The sequence below is a fragment of the Pseudopodoces humilis genome, chromosome 7 (genome assembly GCF_049639895.1).
Source record: "Pseudopodoces humilis isolate 2021_Gansu_Grassland_sample_001 chromosome 7, ASM4963989v1, whole genome shotgun sequence".
Classification (NCBI taxonomy): domain Eukaryota; kingdom Metazoa; phylum Chordata; class Aves; order Passeriformes; family Paridae; genus Pseudopodoces; species Pseudopodoces humilis.
Window position 1 is genome coordinate 51,334,878 of NC_142206.1, and position 23,264 is coordinate 51,358,141.

Sequence of the window (23,264 nt, forward strand, 5' to 3'; positions counted from 1 at the left end):
TCACTGAGAAGAGCACAGGTCCCATCATCTGCACTCCTGCAGATTTGCAATAATAAAAAGGAGGTGTCCATGCAAAATAAGGCTACCAAAGGTGGATGCAAACTGAAATCCCAGGCACAGCACTGCTGACTAGGGACTTGAGGGGAGTCAGTTGTTAATGGTGTGCAGGTCTTGAGCTTTTCTGGTACAGGACACTGAACACTTAACAGTGCATAGCCAGTCCTATTATCCAGGCCATGAAATTGTTTCCTTTACCGTCATTCTTCCCTCCAGAGCAATCTTGGGAATTTCTGCTTGACTTAGTCTGGTGCAAGCTTTGCGTGGCAGTCATCTCGATACCATCTTCTGGTAACCTCATGCAAAAGCCAAGAGATTGGAGTCCAACTATTGAAATTTGTCAAGTATTTTCCAAGATCCCTTCATTTCTTCTGGCTTCCATAAAGATTTTATTTTAAAATCCAGGTGCTGAGGATTGGTTTTGGGAGCAGAGCCTGATGCAGCAGCCCAGGAGAGCCTGTGATTGTCTCCTTACTGGTGGAGCAGGCAGCAGGCACAGCCAGCCTGCCACAGGAGACCCAGGAGAGGAGGCAGGATGGATCCCATTTGGCAGTCAGCTGTAAAATGTTACCAGTTTTGTTTTGGGGTGTTCTTCAGCAGTCTTCAAAGCAACCCAAATGCCTTTTAGAAATGAGTCTTTTTCACAGTTCGGTTATACTGTAGATTCAATATGGGAGAAATGGGAGAAATCTGAATTTAATGCGACAGTGAGCTCCAGACTGAGACTGATGTTTGTTAGCTGATGTTCTGTTAGCCAACAGAAGGCAAGAGAGAGGTTAAATAGCAGGATAAAGATTTCCACATGGGAACTAAAGCAGGCACTGATGTGCACTATATTGCAACAACCCCAGGACCACAAGAAGGAGCCATCCCAGTAAGAACGACCCAGACAAGCATCAGTAACAGCAGAGATTAGAATGCTCTGTTGCATAAATCTCCTACAGTAGCTCATGAATTTCCTAATTACAAACCCATTTAATGGCATACCTGATAATGGCAAGTACTCTTCAAAACTACTGCTGCTCAAGATCACATTGCTTTGTGAAACTCTCCTGTAATCCTAATTCAGGTTCTGGAAGTTGGTGCTTGGCATGGTTCATGTTTTCCCTTGGAATGTGGCATTCTGCCTAAGGTCAGTGGTAACCATGTTGTATGGCATGCCCCTGTGTTAACATCAGCCAGCTGTTGTAAATGAGATTTTCTTACTTTCTTCAATTACCTTTGCAGGCCTCATATAATTACGACATAATAAGCTGAAGTTTGCACAGGGCCACTTAATAGTGGGAGCAAAGTATGTGGGGTGGAAGGTGAAGCCTGGCTGACAGGGGCAAGGGAGCAGTCCTGGCCTCACGAGCACTGTGCCAGTTCCCAGCCTTCAGCTCCAGTGACAGGGATGTCAAGGTGGCTTTTTTCCAGTAGTGGCACTACCAGAGGATTTTCTCCTCCCAGACATTAATTCAGTTTGCCAGCTGCCTCTGCAGGTAAGGGTGTCCTTTCATTCTGGGCTTGTTGAGCCACTGGAACAGAGCAGGCCACCGGCATCTTACATAGCAGAAACCTAAGGGGACATCACTCTTCATTCCTTCCTATCATACAGCTATTTGCCAGAGCCTTAGTGTGCCCAAACAATGAAGAAGATTTGGATCAATTTTTAAGCAAAGGGAATAAAACTATACATAGCTCTAACACACTTTTAACCCTGTGGTTGTGAAAAAAACCCTTCTGCCAACATTACTAGTAGTAGCAAAGACAAGTGCCCACGGAGAGAAAAGGATCACAGCCTTTTCCAGCAGCACCCCACACATTGGAACTCAGCTCACATTGCACATCTGCAGGCACTTCAGGCTTCCAGGCACTTCAGTTCCTGCTGAGATGCACAGTGCTGAGCAGGAGGGCTGTGGGGCTGCCCAGGCTCAGCAAGTTGAGACCATGATGGAAATACTGATGGGAGGCAGGTGAAGAAGCAGCTGACAATTTTGGTTGGCTTATTTACACCAGAGCCTCTCTGTCAGGCTAGGCTAGTAGGCCACAGCAGATGGGTGACTGGATCATGAGACAGCTGAGTAAGGGAGCTACAACATAAGGTCACTCATCAAAGAGGATAAGGACAACAGTCAAATTGAGGAAGATAGCATAATCTTTATTGTGGTTTTTATATTAACTTATTAAATTGGACAAGAGAGTTGAGGAGCAGCCGCTAAAGACATGGGAAGTTGAATACACGATCAGAATGCCAGCAAATCTGAAGTAAATTAATAAAAAAACTGAAATTCCGTGACATGAGGACTGATACAAAGGTAATAGAAGTTCCCACACCAGCGCCTCTTCCTTTGGGAGAAAAGCAGCTCTAATAATTAAGATTTAATGTCTTAAATATGTTCATCACTGAGGAACCAGCAAAGGCTGGAATACTGAAAGAAGCCCCATTCTTACTCTTCTTATCCAAAAGCACAAAACAGTATTGGTAAATAAACCAATACCAACCAAGGGTGTTCAGCCCCTGTATTACGTATGATCTTGATCTGCTGAGCAAGCCTGGGTATTTATTTACCCAACTGCCAAAATCACGTGGGTGAGAAAAATGGAGAATGGGGAAATGAAGGAGGAACCCAAATTGCTGCAGGTTAGCTCAGCTGCCTAGTGAGCAGACAGACTGGCTCACTGGATCCTGAGCTGCTGAAGGAAGGAACAAAGTCATGTTTAGTGAGGAAATCAGGCTTCCCAAGTCTGATCACATCTCTGAGGGACCAATGAGGCTGCACAATAATATTTTTCTTTGTTACAGTCATAGATTTCCAGAAGAAGAAGCCCTAAACTGTTAGAGTGTTACAGGGCAATTATATATATATATTTAATTTCTCTCTTTTAACCACTTTGTAATATTTTTGTAATATGTAAATATAATATTTTGCCAGCTTTCCATGGTAGAGGGAATTTACTAGATGGTGTCTGAATTCCTAACTCCCAATGTATTGTTCTGCTTGGAGAAAAGTTATGTTGATTAAGGTTTTTGATACATAATTTTAATACAGAATTATTGAGGACAGCCAGAAGTTTATATTTGGAGAACAGGCAGGAAGATTTTAGTATTCCAGTGGGTAGAAATGAGAGATGAGGGTTAATGTCAGTAGCACCAAGTAAGAGATACATAGAGAGAAGTGACCTGATCTCCATTTTCCAGGTACATCCCCTTAACACCGCCAGTGTCAGTTTTATATAGCTGGAGTATCATGTGCTTCCCAAATGTCAAGTTGTGCCCCTTGAATGACAGAGGAAAAAAAATGTCATTATTCTGAAAGCAGTTAGGAACAAATACCACCACAGAGATGAGGACATCTCCACATCTTCACTGACACATACTCCGATCTGCCATGTGCAGAAAAGGGTGTAATACAGAGGAGACCAAGAAAGGTGACCAGGAATGCTAATAGGCATTATTAGCTAATTATTAGCTAATGCTAATAGTCTTGGCAAGGAAAAAATTAAAACTAGAACCTCTCCTTTCCCCAGAAGACTTGCAGTACGGAAAAGGGTGAGATACATGAAGTTATGAATACTGTTGAAAATGTGAGTGAGAAACCTCCACCCAGTTCCTCTAGAGGCACATCCATGCTGCTGATCAGAAAGTAGGTGGAAGACTAAAGAAAGAATTTTTCCTTGCCACAGTTCAGATCGGTCAGTTAGCAATAGTATTAGATCCTAAGAATAGAAATTCATTCAGAAAAGTTTTAGACAAAGTCCTGGAAAAAAGATTAAACAGCAGCTACTAAAATAATGTTAGAGATGTACAAAAATATAAACATATTTCATTGCATATATAAAATTTCTGCTAGATTAGACAAGACATTGAGCTAAAAGCACCCTCACCTACCAGAGAGTATCATTTACTTCTGCATGCCAGTCTTCCCTGCTTCCACACTCCTGTGCACACAGAGCATCTACTTCCAATCTGGTATCAAGAGAAACCAGTCCTGAACTACACACACACACACGCTCACACGTAACACACAGCAAACATTCTCCCCCGCAGACAAAGCTAAAACTTGGGCTTAGGCCTAAGTTTTCCCAGGAAAACTTCCTGGGACATGTGTCCCGGGAAGTTTAATTCTAAGCCTAGACCAAAGGTTCACCTCATCGTAGTTCACTCTAATCTGGGTTCTGAGGGTTATTTATACAAATATCCTTTATTAAAAAGTATCAGTTGTCTAAAATTGCTTCATTTTCACACCCATCCTCTTGGCATAAGCAGCATACACCAACTTTAATTCAGCACACACAAAGATCCTTCTGTTTCTGCAGAAATCTGAAGTCATGGGAATCAACAAACACACACCACTTCAGCAGGCGGAGCTACCCCGTTAGCTTTCCTTTGCCAGCTTGCACCGTCTCTTAACCCTTGAATAAGGACCAAGAGTGTCATCAAAAACAAAGTCCCACAGAACTCGAATCCAGGACTGGTGATGTGGGAGGTTATCATAATATTCTGCTGCAATCTTCTTCACCTGGAAGAAGAAGAGAGACGATGAGCTGTTTGGCTGCAAAGAGTCAGATGTGTTTCAACCTTCACATTCTGATCTGATAGCACAGCCATTACCTGAAGTTACTTGTTATTGCTTGTGAACTTCTGAAGCTCAGCCAAAAGAGAGGTACTTAAATGCATTTAGATACTTCTTAGCAGATTTCTGATCTAAGTTTTGCCTCACAGTGCCATAATTTGAAAGACAATGGATTTCTGCCTTCTATATTTCATTTCAGGGGTGCCCCTACTATTTCATTTCAAGGGTGGTGGGATGTCTACAATGAGATACTTGATTAATTGCCAAGACAAGTGCACACTATATTTAAAGCCCTGTTTGCCACTCATAATATTCTTCTGTTGAGGGTTCTGGGTAAAAGAGAATTATCAACTGAGAAAATGACAGACAGCCTTGCCTACACTTTGTTTTCTACCCTGCATTCTGCTACCATGATGCAAATCCAAGAGATGGGTTCCTCCAGCAAGCAAAGAAAATTGCAGGGGTGGTCTGTTCTCCTCAGTCTGAAATTAAAAATACTGTGAGATTCATTATTAGGTCACAAGTCTAATAAAATTTCATTCCTGCTATAATCCCCCAAGTCTTAAGACTGTTGCTGTCAGAGAAACACTGTGCATCATTGGGGTGTTGCTTGTAGTAGGAGTTAGGCCAGAACCAGAGGACAAAGAGCTTTCAAAGCTGGCAGGTTCAGAGAGGTTCAAGGGACTGCGAGGATTCCCAAGTTATCAGTTATTGTTCCTGCTCCAACTAAATGCTTTGGTTTTTGAACACATTTATGAAGCAGCAGAATCTGTTAACTATATACGCTTGCACATAACTGCTTGGGCATGGTTTTATTGCAGCTCCACCTCCTAGACAAACAAAGCTCTAGAATAGAGTGGTTTGTCTTGCTGGACAGCATGACTACTCTCTTTAAAAACCCTGCAGAATTTTAAAGCCAGCTACACTGAGCACAGTGCAGACTTCCAGTGAAGAGAGAAAGGGTTACACAGAAATCGTTGTGCAGGAAGAGGGTCTCATCACTACCCAAGGTATAATGGTGGAACCTTAACACAGCATTTGACTGTTTGTGAAAAGGTAAGGATTCCAGTGAAAGTTAAATCATAAGCTAGTATGTCTCCCTGCTAATTACCTCATTAATTCAGCTTCCTAGCAGACACTTCTCTGGGCGATAGGTTGGATAATGTACAAGAGTCATTAAGATCTTTTACCTCTGTCCCTTACACACTCCTTGTGCTCCTGGCATGGTATGCTGTGCTAGAGATGGAAGATTCAGTTCAGGCCTGACTATATTCTGTCTTTCACTGAATACCTCCAACTTCATAATAATTTTCTCTATCCTGCTATAAAGCGTTGGTTTGTACTTCAAAGTAGATAATTTTCAATGGGGTTCAAACAATATCAGGATTTCTCCTTATAAATATTTTTTAATGAACAGAAGAGAGCTGATTTGCAGGTTTCCAAGATCTCTGGAGATGCAGATTTAGTTCCCCAGGCTCCTTCTGTAACCTCAGTCAGAAATAATTTAATCTGGGTATTGTATCCTCCCTTTTCCCAGCTGGGTAACTGAAATAGCCAGAGGATGAGAGGGAAGACTATTTCAACAGTAAGCTCCCTTGAATGGAGGCTACTCATGAGGCCTGATGCAAACACAAACTGGGGGCTCAGATACCCAGCTTCAAAAGCTTCACTCTAGCTCTGACATAGTCATTATCTAGCACACAGTTGCTTAGACCTTCCTTCCTACCTCCATTTTAGAAATTGTGCCTGAATTCTGCCTTTCAACTATAGTTTAGCCCTCATCTACACTACTCAAGTTCATATGGCAAGTCTACCATTCCCCTCTTCTCCAGAGCCCCATGTATTTCTTGCCCTCTGAACCAGACCCTGTTTTCTTAAGTAGTTACATTATTCTGCAGAGCTCTTGACCGTGCTATTTTCTCACCACTACAAGAGCCTCAGGAAGTTTTCCCGTATCACCCCTTGCAAATGGAAGTAGAAGGCTAGAGATTCACAGAAACCGATTCAGCTCCTAGGAACAGTGTCTCAGGCTGTGTCCTCTGGCTCCAAAAGCTCCAAAGGAAAAGTAGAAGTGACAAATTAGTTAAAAATGGCCCAGAGAAGAGGCCAATAAACAGCCTGCCTGTGTTCAGCCCAATAGCTTCTGCAAACATGAGCAGGACCTCGTGCAGGAAGGCAGGCACCACTTGCAACAAGGTCTCTAGGCAGGTCAGCTGTATGGGATGTACAGAAAATATCGACAGGGGAAGGTGAAACTGCAATAAGGAACAGAGGAAAGAGAAAATTTAATGAATGCAGTTTGAGGGGGCGCTTCTGAAGGATTTTCTTATGGAAAATAAGGAAATTTGTTAGGTACATGCTTTCATCTTGCTATCATGTGGCAGGAAAGAATTTTAAAAGATGTTTCTCTTTTCTAATAGATTTATGCAAAAGTTTTCCAGCAAAAACATCTAATTTTTCATTACTTCTTTCAGCATCTCCATACATATAACAGAATTATCACCTTATCTACCAGGAAAACTGGATAGTGGGAGAGCAGAAAGTAATTGGGGTTTAATGCAGGCTCCCTTTTAAATGCAACATCATATGAGGAGCAGCTGAGGGAGCTGGGGTTGTTTAGCCTGCAGAAAAGGAGGCTCAGGGGAGACCTTATCACTCTCTACAACTCTGTGAAAGGAGGGTGTAACCAGGTGGGGATCAGCCTCTTCTCCCAAGCAACAGGACAAGAGAAAAAAGGCCTCAAGCTGCACCAAGGGAGGTTCAGGTTGGACATCAGAAAGAATTTCTTCACTGAGACTTGTCAAACATCAGAGCCATTGCCCAAGGAAGCAGTGAAGTCACCAGCCCTGGAAGTGTTCAAGAAATGACTCAACATGACACTTAGTCCTATGGTTTAGTTGATATGGTGGCACTAGATCAAAGTTTGGACTCAATGATCTTGGAGGTCTTTTCCAACCTTAATGATTCTGTGATATCTGTTAAGTATGGTTGAGACTGGAAGGGTCATCCTCTGTGTTACATTCTGCTTAATCTACAAAACCTGTAGATGGCAGTTTCCAGGTGGCAAGTTTTGTGGCCAGATCATAGGTTTTCTTAAAGAGGATGGCACTGTAATCACGTGTTCCAAAATCTTGCTCCTCAAGCTCTCCATATATTACATTGTAGGTGGTCCATTTTCTTCAACTCCTCCCTGTCTTTTTCCTTACAAATCTCAACTGTAAGTCTTAACTCATTGCTAGTTTGTAAATTAAAATTACACAAGAACTGCCTGAAATTCACCAGGAGCAAGTGCAGGGTCCTGCACCTGGGGAGGAATAGCCCCAGGCACCAGCACAGGCTGGGGGCAACCTACTGCTCTGAGGAGAAGGACCTTGGGGTCCTGGTGGACAACAAGCTGTCTGTGAGCCAGCAGTGCCATGGGGGCCAGGAAGGACAATGGAATCCTGGAGAGCATTGTAAGCAGGTTAAGGAAGGTGATCCTGCCCCTCTACTCAGCCCTGGGGAGGCCACACCTGCAGTGCTGTGTGCTCCGAGTTCTGGGCTCTTCAGTACAAGAGGGATGTGGAGCTCCTGGAACAAGTCCAGTGAAGGGTGGCAAAAGTTGATCAAGGAACTGGAGCATCTCTCTTCTGAGAAAAGGCTGATGGAGCTGGGCCTGTTCAGCCTCAACAAAAGACAACCCAGAGGGAACCTCATCAATATCTGTAAGTATCTGGAGGGTGGGTGTCAAGAGAAAAAATCCAGGCTCTTCTCAGTGCTACTGAGAAATAGGACAAGGTACAATGGGCAGAAACTGATGCACAGGAAGTTCCACCCGAACATGAGGAAGATCTTTGTTACTTTGCAGTCACCGAGCAGAGGAACAGGCTCCCCAGAGAGGGTGCAGAGTCTCCCTCAGTGGGGTTATTCAAGAACCATCTGGGCACAATCCTGTGCCATGTGCTCTGGGATGACCCTGTTTGAGCTGGGAGGCTGAACCTCACCCATTCTGTGACTCTGTTATCATGGAAGGATAACAAGAGATTGCAAAGTTTGCAGGACAATTGCAAGTCACTTGGCACCTGGTATATTGAGGCTTTTCTTCAAGTAGGTCAAGGTGGCAGGGCAGGAAATCACATCTTTTGGACTGAAACTTTTGTTTCTGTGCTTGTAGAGCGCAGTGACAGGACTCTACTCCTACTCTTCATATCTGATAGGCACAAAAGTTAAATGCAGCCTAGTATTTCACCAAGGCTGTTACACACTCTTTGTCCTAGGGCTATACAGAAACTAGAGATCCTTATGACACAAAGCTGCAAAATTACATTAAGAATGCTCAAAGGCTTATTACAAGAAGTTCCCTCTATAATCCTACATCCCCACCACAGGATGGTGAGCACTCAAGCTAGCCCTCCTGGCCATCACAGGGTTAATGAAATCTGCAATTCAAAACCAGCACATCTACCATGTTTTCCAGTCTTGTCTGTCTAATAAATCTGGTTTCATACCATGTCTTTTCCTTTTCCCACAAGCTTAATGAGTAACTAGTTTGCCTCTGGTAACACTGCCTCTTTTATTGCAGCTTCTAGGAGTAGAATTCCTCCTTCTTCTCCAATCTCCTCTCTCCGTAAGTACACTCAGTCCTTCAGACAATGAAGAATGGATCTCTTTACTCATTTGGTAAACAATGCAATATTTTATATTTGTAAGACTTCATTCAAAGACTAATCTAGTCTTATGTCTACAGGGGTTTTTCTTAGAGCAGGTTCTTCATTGCAATGTTAAATTTCATGGTTTCTTGAGTAATTTCTCATTATACTAGTGGGACAAGTTCTTACTGCACACCCATGTCACTTATCTTTAATATCCATAAGCTTATGAGCACAGCCTAATTCTTCCTCTTTCAAATCTGTCACAGTCCTAGGGTAAAGGTCTTTCCAGTGGCAAACACATTACTCAGAACATTCTGAATGACACACCTGTAACAAAGGAAAAAGCTGAATTTACTCTCCTGATAAGCAAGCTGAAAAGCCAGTTACCTTCCAAGATTAAGATCCAGTTATTCTCAAATCCTATTTCTCCCCTGATCTCAATCTTGCAGGATAGATCTTTAAAAGCAGAGATCTTAACTCCACATTTTACTTGCCAATAATTAAAAATAAAAATAGTCTCACTGAGAGGTCATCCATATTACACAATGCAACTATTAGAAGTGTCTAAGAGACTAAATCTAAAAAAACAGATCTTTGCTGAGTGAAGAATTTGCCAGGAGGTTTAAGAAAAGTAGAGCAAGGTGAGGTTTCTTACCTGCTATGAAGTTCAAGATTTAAAGCTCATATGGAAAGAATATGTTTCCTTATCTCTTTTCATCAGAGAGGCAGAGATATTCTTTTCTCATTTTGCAGAAAAGAGTAACCAATTTGTTTTAATGGTCAAAGGATTTTCTACAGGAATTGTTTTGCCAAAGAAAATAGTTTTTTTTAAATAGAATTCTTTGTAATAAAATTTCTATTTGTAATTGATCACTCGACAGACTCCAAGTCTTCCACATAGTTCTGTCAGGCAACAGTGATTGACAAAACCTGCTCTCTCCTCCACCAGCAGGGCAAGTCTCAGTTGCCAGAGAGCAAAACACACGTGAACACAAGCCCATGAAACTGAGCTAATAACTCCATCCTCTTTACACAGGAGGGCAGACACTTCTAGCTGCTGCACTGCCTCAAGGAATTACTCGGAACTATTTGTGGTGTGGGTGGAGAAGAGCTTTTCTGGTCTCAGTCAGGGCTGGAGCAACAGTCCCAGCAAGTTCCATTAGTCACTCACCTCCCTTGTGCAGGACACTGAGCTAACCTCCTTCTATTTTCATTGCTGTAATCTAAGTCCATCTAACAAGTTTGAACATTTTAAACTAAAGCGAAGCACATGCACTTCCCCACTGAGCTATCAGGGGTATCAGTGATGGGAGTGCCTCACAGGAGAGCTTCATATCCGAGTGTGGGCTGCTGTACCAGCTCCTCTGGGTCTCACCAGGAACAGGCAGTGTCTTCAGAACAGAGCTCCAGCAGCAGAGGAGTGAATGAAACACAATTGCAGGCTATATAGAGGCTTCCCACACTCCTCTGCACAAGAAAATCTCCCCTTGATTTGAATTTCCTCTCAAGGAGTGTTTCTGTGACGGAGAACGTGAACCCATACAGCAGTGTTTGCCCTGGTATGTCATCACAGAAGTTGCATGTGGAATCAGTAGTGGGTAGGTCACAGCTCCTGAACCTCAGGCTCCTCAGCCCTACCTCCACCTCATATGGATATTGCAGTAGCAGTTCCCAGCTTTGCATCAGCCCACAGAAAGATGTTTCCTTCCTATTACGTCAGAGAACTTGTATGTAGGAGGAATCCTTCGAAGTCACGTACCTCTAACACTGTGAGCACCTGCTGAGGAACCCTTGTATTAAAACACTCAAGAGCAGCTTACACACCTGGAGGGAGATTGAAAACCATTCCTAGACACCTGGGCTTTGCAAATTTGATTCCCACAACTGATAAAACATAAACAAAAAGGGGTTTGCCTTTCAAAGGAGGAAAGCCACAGCACTTTCCCAACGACAGACCAGGCCTCCTCAGTTTCTGTGGGTGGGGCAGGAGAGCTAAAAGGAGTTACAGAGAGTGTGGCTTTATTTTCCAGTGCTATCTGTGTCAAGCTGGAACATGCCCCAGAAATTATGTCATCTCAGAAACAGAAGAACTTTCCTTTGATGTTACTCAAGCAATATGGTTAGCAGATTGATCATCAGACAAATTTCAAGTAGCAATTGCCACCTGCCTCCCTTTCGATGGGTCTTTAAACTTTCAAAGACTTGACACTTAGTGGCTGAGGGATGTAAGTTGAGACATTTAAAGCCTTAATGGAGGATTTTATCATGCAAAATATATTCCTCAAGCCCTCTAAGGATGAGATGTTCTAGTTTGCATCAAACAAACTAAGTATTACAGCAGTTTGACAGCCATTTCTCTCAATCTCTGGCTTAAAATTTATTAGAAACTGTTTTGGTTTATCACCCCAGGACAGAAACAAAAGGCTGTTCTCTTTTTTTCCCCTTAAATTCATCAATTGCTATGTTTTGGAGTGTTTTCCTTGAGACAGTTTAGCAGCTCTCACAAAAATCCAACTTGCTCATGCTATACTTACCATGGGCAATCTGCATCCAGGAATGCTGGGGAAGTCATGATGCTCCATGTGGTAGCCTACATTGAAGGTGAGCCAGTTCAGAGGTCCATAATAAGAGTATGTCTCATATCCTTTTAGGAACATGTAGTGTTCTGCTATGAAGTGTCCAGAAATGGGATGAAAACCCAAGCAAAGAATTGTACCTGCTATTAAGTAAATAACAGGTTTGAGCCCCCACAGGTAGTAAATGATGAGGTCTACAGAAAACTGGACGAGAGCGTTAAGGATTTCCATCCGTGTAATTGCTTTGGGGTTCACATACAGTGGTCTCAGACTGTAGAACAGAGGTTGGAGGAAGAGCCAAAGCAGTTTCCGAAGCGGCGTGCAGAAAAACCAGCCCTCAAAGTCTGTGGGAATGTCCACATCCAAGCTGTCCCCTCCCAGATACCGGTGATGGTCAATGTGGTATTTCTTGAAGGAGGCAGAATAAGGGATGCCAATGGGCAGGTTGGCAAAGACTGCGAACCATCGGTTCCACTTGGCCTGCTTGTTCCCAAAGGCCACGTTGTGTGAAATATCATGGATGGCGAGGGTCAGGGAGTGGTTGATGCAACCCCCAAAAGCATAAGCCCAGAAGAAAATCCATTTCCAAGATAAGTCTTTCACCAGGTAGCATGCCAGCAGCTGCATGAAAACCATTGCAGATACAATCCACTTTAAATGTGGGTCTGGTCCCATCAGAGTCTTGATCTCTGGATACTTTGCTAAAGGGAAAAATGCAGAGAAAAACTTGGTTAGATCATAATTAGGTAAACACAATCACCACTGTGACTCTCTGTTTTCATCACACTATGTTTGAGGCCCTGGTTTTATAAAATGTTAATTCCAAAGTAGGATTGCCACTGCTGACAGTTTTACTAGTTACAGCATCACATCCAATTGTGATTGATATTGCTATATATAGACATATAAAAAAATACCCTGATGGTCTCTCTGTGGCATCATGTGCCTTCCCCACAATGAGTATTGCTTCACACTGATGAGTAGCAATATGCCAAATCCCACAGAACTTAAGCTCTAAGAAACACCTTCTGTCATGTTTTTAATGTCCTTTTGTATTTTGCTCAGATGTTGTTTTCCATGAAAGGGATACAACTGCCTTCTTTGTAGCCCTTTTCACACTGTTGTTTCAAACACACAAGCAGAGGAGAGAGCTGAGCAACAGGCTCACCAGGTTTTGCTCTGTGGTTAGATGACAAACACAGCATTTAAAAAAAGATTCCTAATTATTTGAGTGTTTACCAGTGCTAACAACAGGTACAACTCCTCACACATGGTAACATCTCAGTAAAGTCAGTAATACTATCAGGATTTTGTAAGAAAATTGTATAGAAAATTCTCCTCTGTTCCCATGTCACATACCAAAAGCAGGCATAAAAGCCACATGGATTATCACACAACAACTTAATGAGGCCTCACAAATAGTGCAGTACAGAGTCAGAGAGACATGGGCTAGGCTTGAAAGTCTGATTCATGTCAGGCCAGGACCAACTTACTAATCTTCAGTCCCACCATCCATTCATCTGTCTTTTAAAAAGAAAATAAAATACAGAGTACAGCAAATCCTCTAGGTGCTGTTCACTGATTCACATCTCCTCTTTGCAAACCCACACTTCTCACTTTCAGTATTAACTTGCACGATTTCTTCTGCTGCCTTATGGCTTTTACCCATGTACTGACCTCCCTCCTTTAACCCATACTTTGCATTTTTCAGTAATTGCAGTTTATACAGATATGTGCATAGAGAAGTCACTCATTCTGAACCTTGAGGTTACATAGTGTCCCTGTGAGTTTCATGGGCCCATTTTATGAATAGAAAAGTAAACATCATCTGACTGCCACAGTATAATACTGATAGAATAAAACCAGATTACAATGATCTGCATCTATGCAGCTGTGTCTACTATAAACAAAGGCTGGAGACAATACATGTAATTTATGTGACCTTGAAAGCAGTGGCAGATACTGAGTGCTAGGTGCAGAGAAGGTTTTTTTAGAAGTGAACCCTGAAAAGTTTACAGAAATTCAAAGAGATTAAGTGCTACTTAAAGAAGCAGGTTGATGTGGTCATGCTCTGCAACCATTCCAGCAACCCTTGAGCCTCTTGGCTTCAACTTCAACTTCAGCCCCTCTTGACAGAAATTAGAGATTACAAAGATTAAAGAAGTAGTGTGGAAGATGAGGACAAAGGAGATATACTCAAATCTTGTGAGGACAAGGAGGCCAAGGTCACCATGAGGAGTATTCAAGCAAGAGAGAGATTTTTGAAGTGCTGGGAAAGCTGTAGTGAAAGTTCATATCTTCCTAAAGTCAGGAATTTTTTTTGACAAAAATCTCCAGAAAGTCCAGCTTGTTTTTTTTTTGTTTGTTTTGCTGTTCTGTTTTTTGTGGCTGTTTTCACCATTCTTGAAATTATGTTTCACACCAATAAAGTTGTTCTCTAGTACCTGAATAGGCACTAAAGTTTTACACAAAGTGCTGTTTAGGCGAAGTTCACTCTAAAGTGTAACAATATAATGACCTGGTCAGAAAGACAGTTACAGACATGCAGTTTTATGTAGCTTAATCTCTTTTTTAAAGGCATCTGTCCAAAACCCAGAAAATGCTTTAATAAGTCAAGCCACCTCAAATGTTGTCACATCAAGTAGAGACAGGTTACTGCAGTCACCAGAAGAGATGAAATGTGAAACAACTAAATGTGTTCCTCAGCCTGGTCAAATTGAGGTCACATTGACCCCCCACAAAAAAAAAAACAAAAAAGACATTTTAATGGGATGGGAAAATTGCTTAGAGATGTTTCATACTGTCATTTGAAAATAATGAAATTTTTTACCTATTTCTTTCTGTGGCAGCCAACAAGGACTGCAGATTCCATTTAAAAGGTCCCAGAGCAGTCACTGCCAAACAGCAGCAACAGTGTGTGCAGGCAGCAATGCAGGCAGGCTGCACTTATCGCAGGTGACAGCTATTAAGTAACTTGCCAGGGTTTAATATTAAATTCAACACATGATTAACTCCAACAGTAAATTTTTGCATACTAGTCAAACCACAATACTGTGGCTGTTTATCATTAATACAGATATAAGCCACGGCATGGAAAAATTTCAAGTTTCTCCTCACGAAGAAACCATGGCTTGGGCAGGGGGTGGTGCTGGTAAGCTCAATGGAGGCTGAAAGCTCCACTGGTGGATAGCCTGCCAGAGACCTATTGGTTCAGGAGCACTTCAAATGCAGAATGTTGAATGCTGACCCTTTTCTAACTTGAAAAACCAAGCACTCTTCCGTGAGACACATTTAATACCAGATTAAGTGATCCTGATGACTGCAATTCATGAATAAAGTGCTGAGACAAAGTTGTGGTAACACATTTTTATCTCATTTTTCCCCTGTATTCATGCCTTGCAGTTAGCTGAAAGAATGCTATTAAGGCAAGAGCCTCACTTGCTGCTGAAAAGCCTGGACATCCCTGTAAGGTTGCTGTGACAAGTGTCTGTAGGTGCTATGCAAACCAGGCATCACCCACCTGCATGAAAAAAAGGCAACAGAGAATCAGAGGCACAGAGAGAGGGCATGGAAAGAGGAGAAAAAACCCCAATCCCATCATTCATCCCTTCTGTACTGGGGGGGATGGGGGTGGATGAAGGTATGGACACACAGCACAGAGCACACCACTATAGTTATGTGGCTGCATGGGACCAAGTTTTGTCCTTTACAGTCCAATGAGAACAGGAGAGACTCGGCTACTCTGGTGCCTACACAGCACATCTTCCAGCCTCCAGCTCACTGAGGAAGTCTGTAAGCTCAGGCCAGCAGACAGGTTATCCATGTGTGCTGCTTCAAGCTGTCCAGACTGAGCCACTGTCCTGCTGTGAGAGGGTGGGGACACTGGTGTAGATGTACAGCAGTGCACAAGGATGACATTTTGTCTCCAAGGTCAGCACACTGCCAAAGCAGCACAGGCACTTTAGTACAGTAGGTAAATGTAGTTACTAACTCTGGCCAGACAGCTCCACAGTCTCTGCTCCACAATGCAAGACAGCATTCCCCACTCTTACAAGTCAAGAGAACAAATGCTGCAAGTATATTTTCAGAAGGGTTCACAGTTCTGAAACAACCCATTTACTGAATTTTTACTCCACTGTCCTACACATCTTTCAAGAGGCAGGCCTCACTCACCAAGTGCCTAAACTTAGTCAAATTAGTTTGACTCTGTATTTTGTTCTGTTGATGCTTCTGTCTGGAGAGCCAAGAGCACTCACCATAGCCCTGCAGTGATCCTCAGTTAGGGCTGGAGCAATTGTTCCTGGAGAGGCCATTGGCTGCCAGGTCCTGCTGTTCCTCCTCCTCAGGAGACAGCAAATACCTCATTCTGAACTCTCACTCATCCTCTGTCCTACTGACCCTGTCCCTGAGATAACTCAGACAAGTCCCAGTGATGGCCCCAGACACAGTTTCTCATTGATGTGACACCACATACTTCACACTTGCACATTTTGGTACCCGTGGGCTTTGAAAGTGAACGAGAGCAGGAGCTGTACACAGAGACAGTGGTGATGGAAGTTTAAAGGAGCAGCAGCCTTGCCCATATCCATGAGAAACTAGTAGTAAAAAGATAAGAACTTTAATTTCTTAATTTTCCTTTCTTTTCACCCCAAGTGCAGCATACTGATACAGTCAAAGTGGACATATTCCTCAGCATAAGTCACTTAGAAGGTTTGTAAAAGGGAAGGAGGGAAAAAAAACAACAAACTGTGATACTGCTGTTCTGGACTACATTCTGTTGATTATGAGTCCCTGCCAGAACAGGTAAGAGACACCAGACACAGGATGTCAGCTTTAGTGCTCCATGTCCTATGCTGGAGCTGGTATCTGTACCAAATAAACAAAATAAGACAGTTTACTAGCATTATTGTGTTTTGCCTTATAGCAGCTCAGCTCAAAAACATGCTTATAAAAGCACAGCACAGCCAAGTCCTAAGTGAATGACATGGACGAGTTGGAGTAAGTCCAGAGGAGGGCTGTGAAAATTGTCAGAGGGCTGGAGCACCTCTCCAATAAGGAAAGGCTGAGAGAGTTGAGAATGGAGAATGTTCAGCCTGGAGAGGAAAAGGCTTCAGGGAGACTTTATTGCCTTTCAACATCTAATGGGGGTTTATAGGAATGAGAGGGCCTGGCTGTTTAGTAGGGCTTGTTGTGATAGATCCCTTGATCTATTATCTTGGTAATGGTTCCAAGCTAAAAGAGGAGACATTAAATCTAGATATAATGAAGAAAATTCTTACAGTGAGGGTGGTGAAACACTATCACAGGTTACCCAGAGAGGGTTGTCTAAGGTTGTAACCCAGAGAGGTTGTAGATGCCCCAGGCTGGTTGAGGCTCTGAACAACCTGATCTAGTTGATGATGTACCTGGTACTCAAACCATTCTATGATTAATTCAAGCAATGCATGAGTCAAGACACAGGTAGGATATACAGAGGACAATATGCATGATGACACCTTCAGGTTTTTCACAGTCTCCTGTGAAAAAGCCCCTCCAGTACACAAAATAATAAGAAACATTTTTGGCCCAGCTCATTACACTGAAGTTTTATATATATATCCACTGTGAAAGGACAAGCATCTTAATCTTGTATTTGTCACCCACAAGTTTTTAAATAGCTTCGTGCTAGCTGGTCCAAGGGCAGTGGGTCACCCAGAAGAGGCCACCAGAGGGAAAGTACCACAGTGGTGCCACTCTGCCACTGTCAACAGAGGTGGATGATGTCAGCACATTGCTATGTCAGCAGCTGTAACCTGTCTGCTTACATTTGTTAATTGGCTAGTTCAGAGTACAGGGATGTAGGAATGCTAGAAAGAGGACTTCCAGCTCCTTCTGAAACAAAAATCTGCAATATGGACTAAGTTGAAGCCTTCAGTTGTACTTAATACATTTCCCACAGAAGACCACAAATGCCTAAATCAGTCACTTTCTGCCTATGTGATTTATTTCAAAGGTGATGCCCACAGGGAATTGGCATGAGCTTTGGGACAGCAGCTCTTCTGGGTACATTCATGAGAGGATGTGCACAATCAAGGGCAGCACTGTGCCCACACACTGCAGGGTAATAGTTTCTTCACCAGAAGCATGTGTACTTCGGAGCTTTGATTTAAGCTAAGGACATAATATATTGCATGTAGGTACAACTTATCAGAATTTTCATAAATGTGAGATTTAAAGAGGCAACAGAAGAGACAGCCTGAAGAAATAGCAGATTAATTTCTAAATAAGAGAGCAGAGCTGGAAGCTATACTCAGATCAGCTAAATGTTGGCTTTTTAATTTTGTTCTACCCCGCCCCATGGGCTAATGTATCAGCCTTCCTACAGGATAAAGTGCATATAACACACTTGCACCATCTCCACTCCAAAATAACTTGCCAAAGAGCTAATTACATAACTATTAAGCATTCTTGGATGTTAGATCATATTCAGTTGTTCCTGGTCCATCCTGAGCAACATTGATTCAGCTCTCATCCTCTGCAGCAAACAAGTGCTTTCCCTAAGGATCCTGCGAGGCAAGACATTTTCTGACCAACTTGCAGTAATTTTATAAAGTTAGATCCAGCCCGTGGCACAAATATGATCTCACTCTTCCCATGTCACAACATATTGCTCATTGTTTGCATTTGGAAAATTGTTTGCAGGTGAAGTGACCATACATTGTATGATTATTGTGTTACCTGCATTTAAGCAATGATTTTTTCATCTCTCAAGAGTGAAAAGCCGTCAACACTTCCCACTGAGCAAGAGCATAGCTTCTCCAAGTCTTTCCGTGCAAGAAATCCTTACTAACAAAATGTAGAAATCCTATTTCTACTAGATGCCCTCTCTGTGTTATATCTTCCCCAATAGCATTTTTTGTAACTATACAGAAAGACTAAGCAGATCTAGATGATAAAACTTTTCCATCAGGAAGGTTTTAACCAGATCTTTCCCTAACAGAGCTTACTGCAGCATTACACAAATCCCAGTCCTGACACAAGGCAGTAACACGCTTTTCATAAACAAGACAGCGAGAGAATAGCAATGAAACAATTCTATTTCATAAACTGAAAAGCGTGAATAACGTGTTCAGGAACACGTATAACGTGATCAGGGTCGAAGTGCCAGCTTGGCAAGAGATCTCCCTCTAAGTCAGAAGCAGTTGCACCCAGACAGTACTAAGCACTAGCTACATTTTAATACCTAGATACTACAAAGAGATAAGAGAGAAAGTATCTCCTCTCCCTTGTGCAAAATGTTGATCTATTTGCTGGTATAATTATAGCCTTCAGGAATCACAACCCTTATCCAGTGCAACAGTGTCCTGCCACAAAGCCAGTTTCCAGCCAGCCCACTTGATAAACACTGCTCATAGCTCTGCAGCTCAACAGGAACAGGTTGCCCAGAGAAGCTGTGGATGGCCCATCCTTGAAAGCATTCATGGACAGGTTGGATGGGGCTCTGAGCAAACTGAGCTAGCAAAGGATGTCCCTGCCCATGGTAGGGAGACTGGACTCAGGGAATTCTCATTCAGACACAGTCACCAACTACAAAAGTCTTACAGACACCTGGGCTACTAACTCTTAAGCCAGGACAAACAACTTTGTGATGATGAAAAAAACAACTTTTTTTTTACCTGTCAGATGCCCTATAGGAACATATTGGTGCAACAGCCCAGGAAACACCACTTATGTAGAAAGAAACTGCCTTATGTGTTTGTCAGTTTGCCCTTTCTTTTTTTCCCTAACAGATAATTTCCATTTGTATTTAAACACAAGTAGCCATGCCTGAGAGAGACCAACATTTTCAAAAGCTGCAGCCCAGAGAACAATCAAGTTTCAGTGCTTAGCAACTAAATCATTAACCTATTGGGAAGGAAATACTTCCTTTAGCAGCATGGAATGCTGTCCCCAAGGCATTGCTGTACACAAAAATGTAAAATGCATGGATTTTTATAGATATTTGTTCATATGCATTTAAGATTCTTACTGTGTACTCCAGCTTAGTAGACACTAAATGCTTTGGTAACTATATACTCTGAATACTAGGTGACTTTAGCCTTTGAATAACAGAGTGAGGATCATTTTACAAATATTATGTGGGATATTATGATAGTTTCAGTAACTTTTGGTAACATTTTGATATTTGTGACACTACTTTTATAATCCATTCTGCATCACCAGATAGAGATCATACATGTCTCTCTTTCCATGTTGTATTTCTCTCTGCCCTTCCTTCTACTCCCACAGCTGGGGCAGGGGAAGTTGTAAGGAAGCAGATGGACCTTGGTTCCAATTGCTTGTTCCTAACTCAAAGAGAAGGTGGGCAAACTGCTGTAAGTCCTAAAAAGAGTTTGCTGCAACATGAGAGTCCAAGTACCTCCTGACAGCTTCCTCATGGTTTGCACACCCCATCCTATAGCACAACCTAAAAGGCAAGAGAGCAGCAAGGGCAGAGACCCACCATACACTCTCCTATCCTTAGTTCACCAAAATGTAGTTCCCTTGACTGAAGAGGTGAGGAGCACAACACCAAGAAGCATCATATGCTATACTGACATAATTTGACTATCATGATTACATAGTAAAATAATTATTATTTTCCTGAATGTCATTCAAATCTGGACGTGGATGTTCCACCACCGCAGATATACCGGAAATGTTTTTGTAATTTAGATTTATCCAGGATTAAGCTGTAAGATTGTGGGGGAGTTAAAAAACTGTACCTAATTAGCATGTGCCTTGTGCAGCAACTCAGTCAGAAGCTCCACTGCCTTTTTATAAAAGTTCTTTAAAAACTTTATCCTACTCACTAGAGAGAAGAAAACAAAACGACCAACCCACCCAAATGAAAAGAGGGGGGAAAAAAAATCAAAATACGTTTTATTAATAAAACGTGGAAAATGTATTTTCAGGAGATATACAACAATACTCTGTGACAATTCTGAGTTACCAGTTATTCTCAAAAACGATCTTCAGAGTAGCCAAAACCGTCCCACAAAAACAAACCTCCCGACCCACCACACTCCTGTGCGCAGTTAAGCTGCGCTGCGCGTACAACACCAAAGCACAGAAGCGTGTACCTTGTCCCCGGCAAGCAGCGGGGACTTGCTATTGTTCTCCGGGAGACCTGACCCGCGTGCCTGTTTAGTTTCATGCAGTACCCGGGCACGGGGAACACGTGCCCGCAGGAGGCTCCGTGCCCGGGGCACACCCGCGGGCAGCGGCCGCTCCCGGGGCGCGGTGCGGACAGGCGGGCGCTGGGCAGCCCGAGCAGCCCCGCCGCGGCTGCCACCCGCTGACCCGGCTCGGCGCTCCCGGCTCCGTGCGGCCGCCGCATCCCCGCCGCTGCCGAAGGAAGGCAGAGTTGGGAACGCTACACTCCTCGGGGGAAACACCCAAGAGCCCAGCGGGCTGCGGCACTCGCTCTCCGCAGCCTGGATACCAGCCGGACCCCCCGCCCGTCCCGTCCAGGAGCGCAGCCCAGCCCGGCCGCCCGAGCCGCCGCGGCCGCTCCCGGACTCCCCGTCGTACCCAGGATCTCCTTCCTGCGCTGCGTGTGGGGCTGCTCCGTGTAGACCCACTCGAAGTCGTCGCGGGTGACACGGTTCCCCATGGCTCCTACTGCGCCCCGCTCCGCTCCGCGCTGCCCTTATAGCTCCGCAGCCGCGGAGGGGCGGCTCCTCCGCCCGCCCCCGCCCCGCGGCCGCCGCAGGCGGGCACCGGGACAGCTCCGCGGCTTTGCTCGGGCGGGCACCGGGACAGCTCCACCGCATCGCTCGGGCGGGCACCGGGACACCTCCACCGCATCGCTCGGGCGGCAGGAGCCGGCAGAGCTGCAGAGCCACTCCGAGGTGTCAGGGAGAGTCCAGCGGGAAGAGGGTGCCTCGGGGCTGACTCCGAGGACAGAGGACGGGCGGCCGAGGCTCGCCGTGCCGCAGGGACCCTGAAGACAGCCAGGAGAGGTGCGTGGGGTGGGAGTGTTTGCCGGGAACTAGGGATCCCCGTCGTGCTGCTGCCAGCACCAGGGCCCGGCACAGCCGCTACATCCATCGCTGCCTGGGGCGGCTCCAGAGCACAAGGGAAACTCCAGCGCTGCGGGTCCCCTGGCACTTCCAGACACAGCTTTTGGAAAGCAAAGGTAGTCCAAACGCCATAAATCCAGAGAGAGAGCCCTAAGCAGAACCGTGAATTAGGGCAAAGCCCGGTTGTGTGGGCTCCTCCCAGGGGTGGAAGACCTAGGACAATGCACAGGCGACCAACGGCTGACATACATTTCCTTGGCGCTCTGACAATCCTCGTGAACTGTCCCGGTAGAATCCAGCCCTTGGCTGTGTAACACTTTACTCCTGGTAGTCTGCGGCTCATTTCCCAGGTACTGTCCCCACTGGAGCAGCAGGAAGTCACACTGCTACCCTTGGTAACAAAACCAGGCAAAGGACTTGCTAACACTAAAACTAAGGTAACCTTATGTACCTCTCTAGCTCCTCTGATTCACAGAGTTACACATTACACAGTGATGTTTCTACACACACAACTCAAAATTAAAGTGCTGCCTTTGTTCCTATATAATCTTTTGCAAGTCCATACCTGACCTCCTGTCCATCTTCACTCATTATCCTTTATCCCTATCATTAGTCCTTCCAACAACAACATCACCTGTGGATCAGCTCCAATCTTGTTTCAGTCCTTTTCCGATATGAAAGTCTCTAGCACCCTCCATTCCACCCTTTAAAATGCCTGTTGCAGATGGGACAAAAAAGCAGCCTTGAAAATATGAGATGTAACTATTTTTCAGCAAGAATTTTTGCCTACAACCACTGGCAACACTATCACCTCTTATATTAGCCTAGTGGAACCACTTAAGATCTCTTGCTAGAACAATTGCACTAAGGACTAAAAACACCAACAATGAAACAACCCACAAACACAAAATCCCAATGCTTGGCTGCTAGAAAGCTTTAGGAGGCTTTTTTGAGAGTTGGGGTTTTTTTTTTTTCCTGTCTAAATCACAGAATCAGCTGAGTTGGAAGTGATGTACAAGGATCATTGAGTCCAACTCCTGGCCCTGCACAGAACCATCCACAAGAGTCACATGATGCACTTAAGAGTATTGTCCAAACACTTCTTGAGCTCTGTCAGGCTGTGAGTGCTTCCTTGGGAAGCCTGTTCCAGCCCAACCAGGCTCTGAGAGAACAACCATTTTCTAATATCTAACCTAAACTTCCTCTGACACAACTTCAGGTCATTCCCTCAGGTCCTGTCACTGGTCACTGCAGAGAAGAGATCAGTGCCTGCCCCTCCTCCTCCCCTCATGAGGAAGCTGTAACTGCAATGAGGTCTCTACTCAGTCTCCTTCAGGCTGAACAGACCAAGTGACCTCAGCTGCTCCTCGTACAGCTTCCCCTTATGGCCCTTCAGCATCT

General features: G+C 44.0%; 1 protein-coding gene across 3 annotated transcripts; it reads right to left on the bottom strand.

Moving 5' to 3' along the window:
• Positions 1 to 2,176: 2,176 nt before the first annotated feature.
• On the bottom strand, positions 2,177 to 21,454 carry DEGS2 (delta 4-desaturase, sphingolipid 2). 3 transcript variants are annotated; one of them, XM_088058260.1, is made up of 4 exons: positions 21,373 to 21,454; positions 11,779 to 12,521; positions 4,391 to 4,559; positions 2,177 to 3,316 (listed from the first exon to the last, which is right to left on the bottom strand). In XM_088058260.1, the coding sequence occupies exons 1-3, from the start codon at positions 21,452 to 21,454 to the stop codon at positions 4,416 to 4,418; spliced, it is 969 nt and encodes a 322-aa protein (XP_087914386.1). In that variant the 3' UTR covers positions 2,177 to 3,316; positions 4,391 to 4,415. The 3 variants fall into 3 exon arrangements, 2 of the variants coding, with proteins under 2 accessions (XP_087914386.1, XP_005520191.1); XR_015773002.1 differs by lacking the exon at positions 2,177 to 3,316 and adding an exon at positions 4,652 to 9,571 and having other exon boundaries at positions 4,434 to 4,559; XM_005520134.2 differs by having other exon boundaries at positions 2,177 to 4,559.
• Between the last annotated feature and the right edge of the window lie 1,810 nt (positions 21,455 to 23,264).

Excerpts from the sequence above, each read along its gene's own strand:
- DEGS2 (XM_088058260.1), bottom strand. The coding sequence starts at position 21,454 with ATGGGGAACCGTGTCACCCGCGACGACTTCGAGTGGGTCTACACGGAG. Across the intron at positions 12,522-21,372 it reads GCGCAGGAAGGAGATCCTGG|CAAAGTATCCAGAGATCAAG; the intron begins GTACGACGGGGA and ends TTTTCCCTTTAG. Across the intron at positions 4,560-11,778 it reads CTGGATGCAGATTGCCCATG|GTGAAGAAGATTGCAGCAGA; the intron begins GTAAGTATAGCA and ends TTCTTCTTCCAG.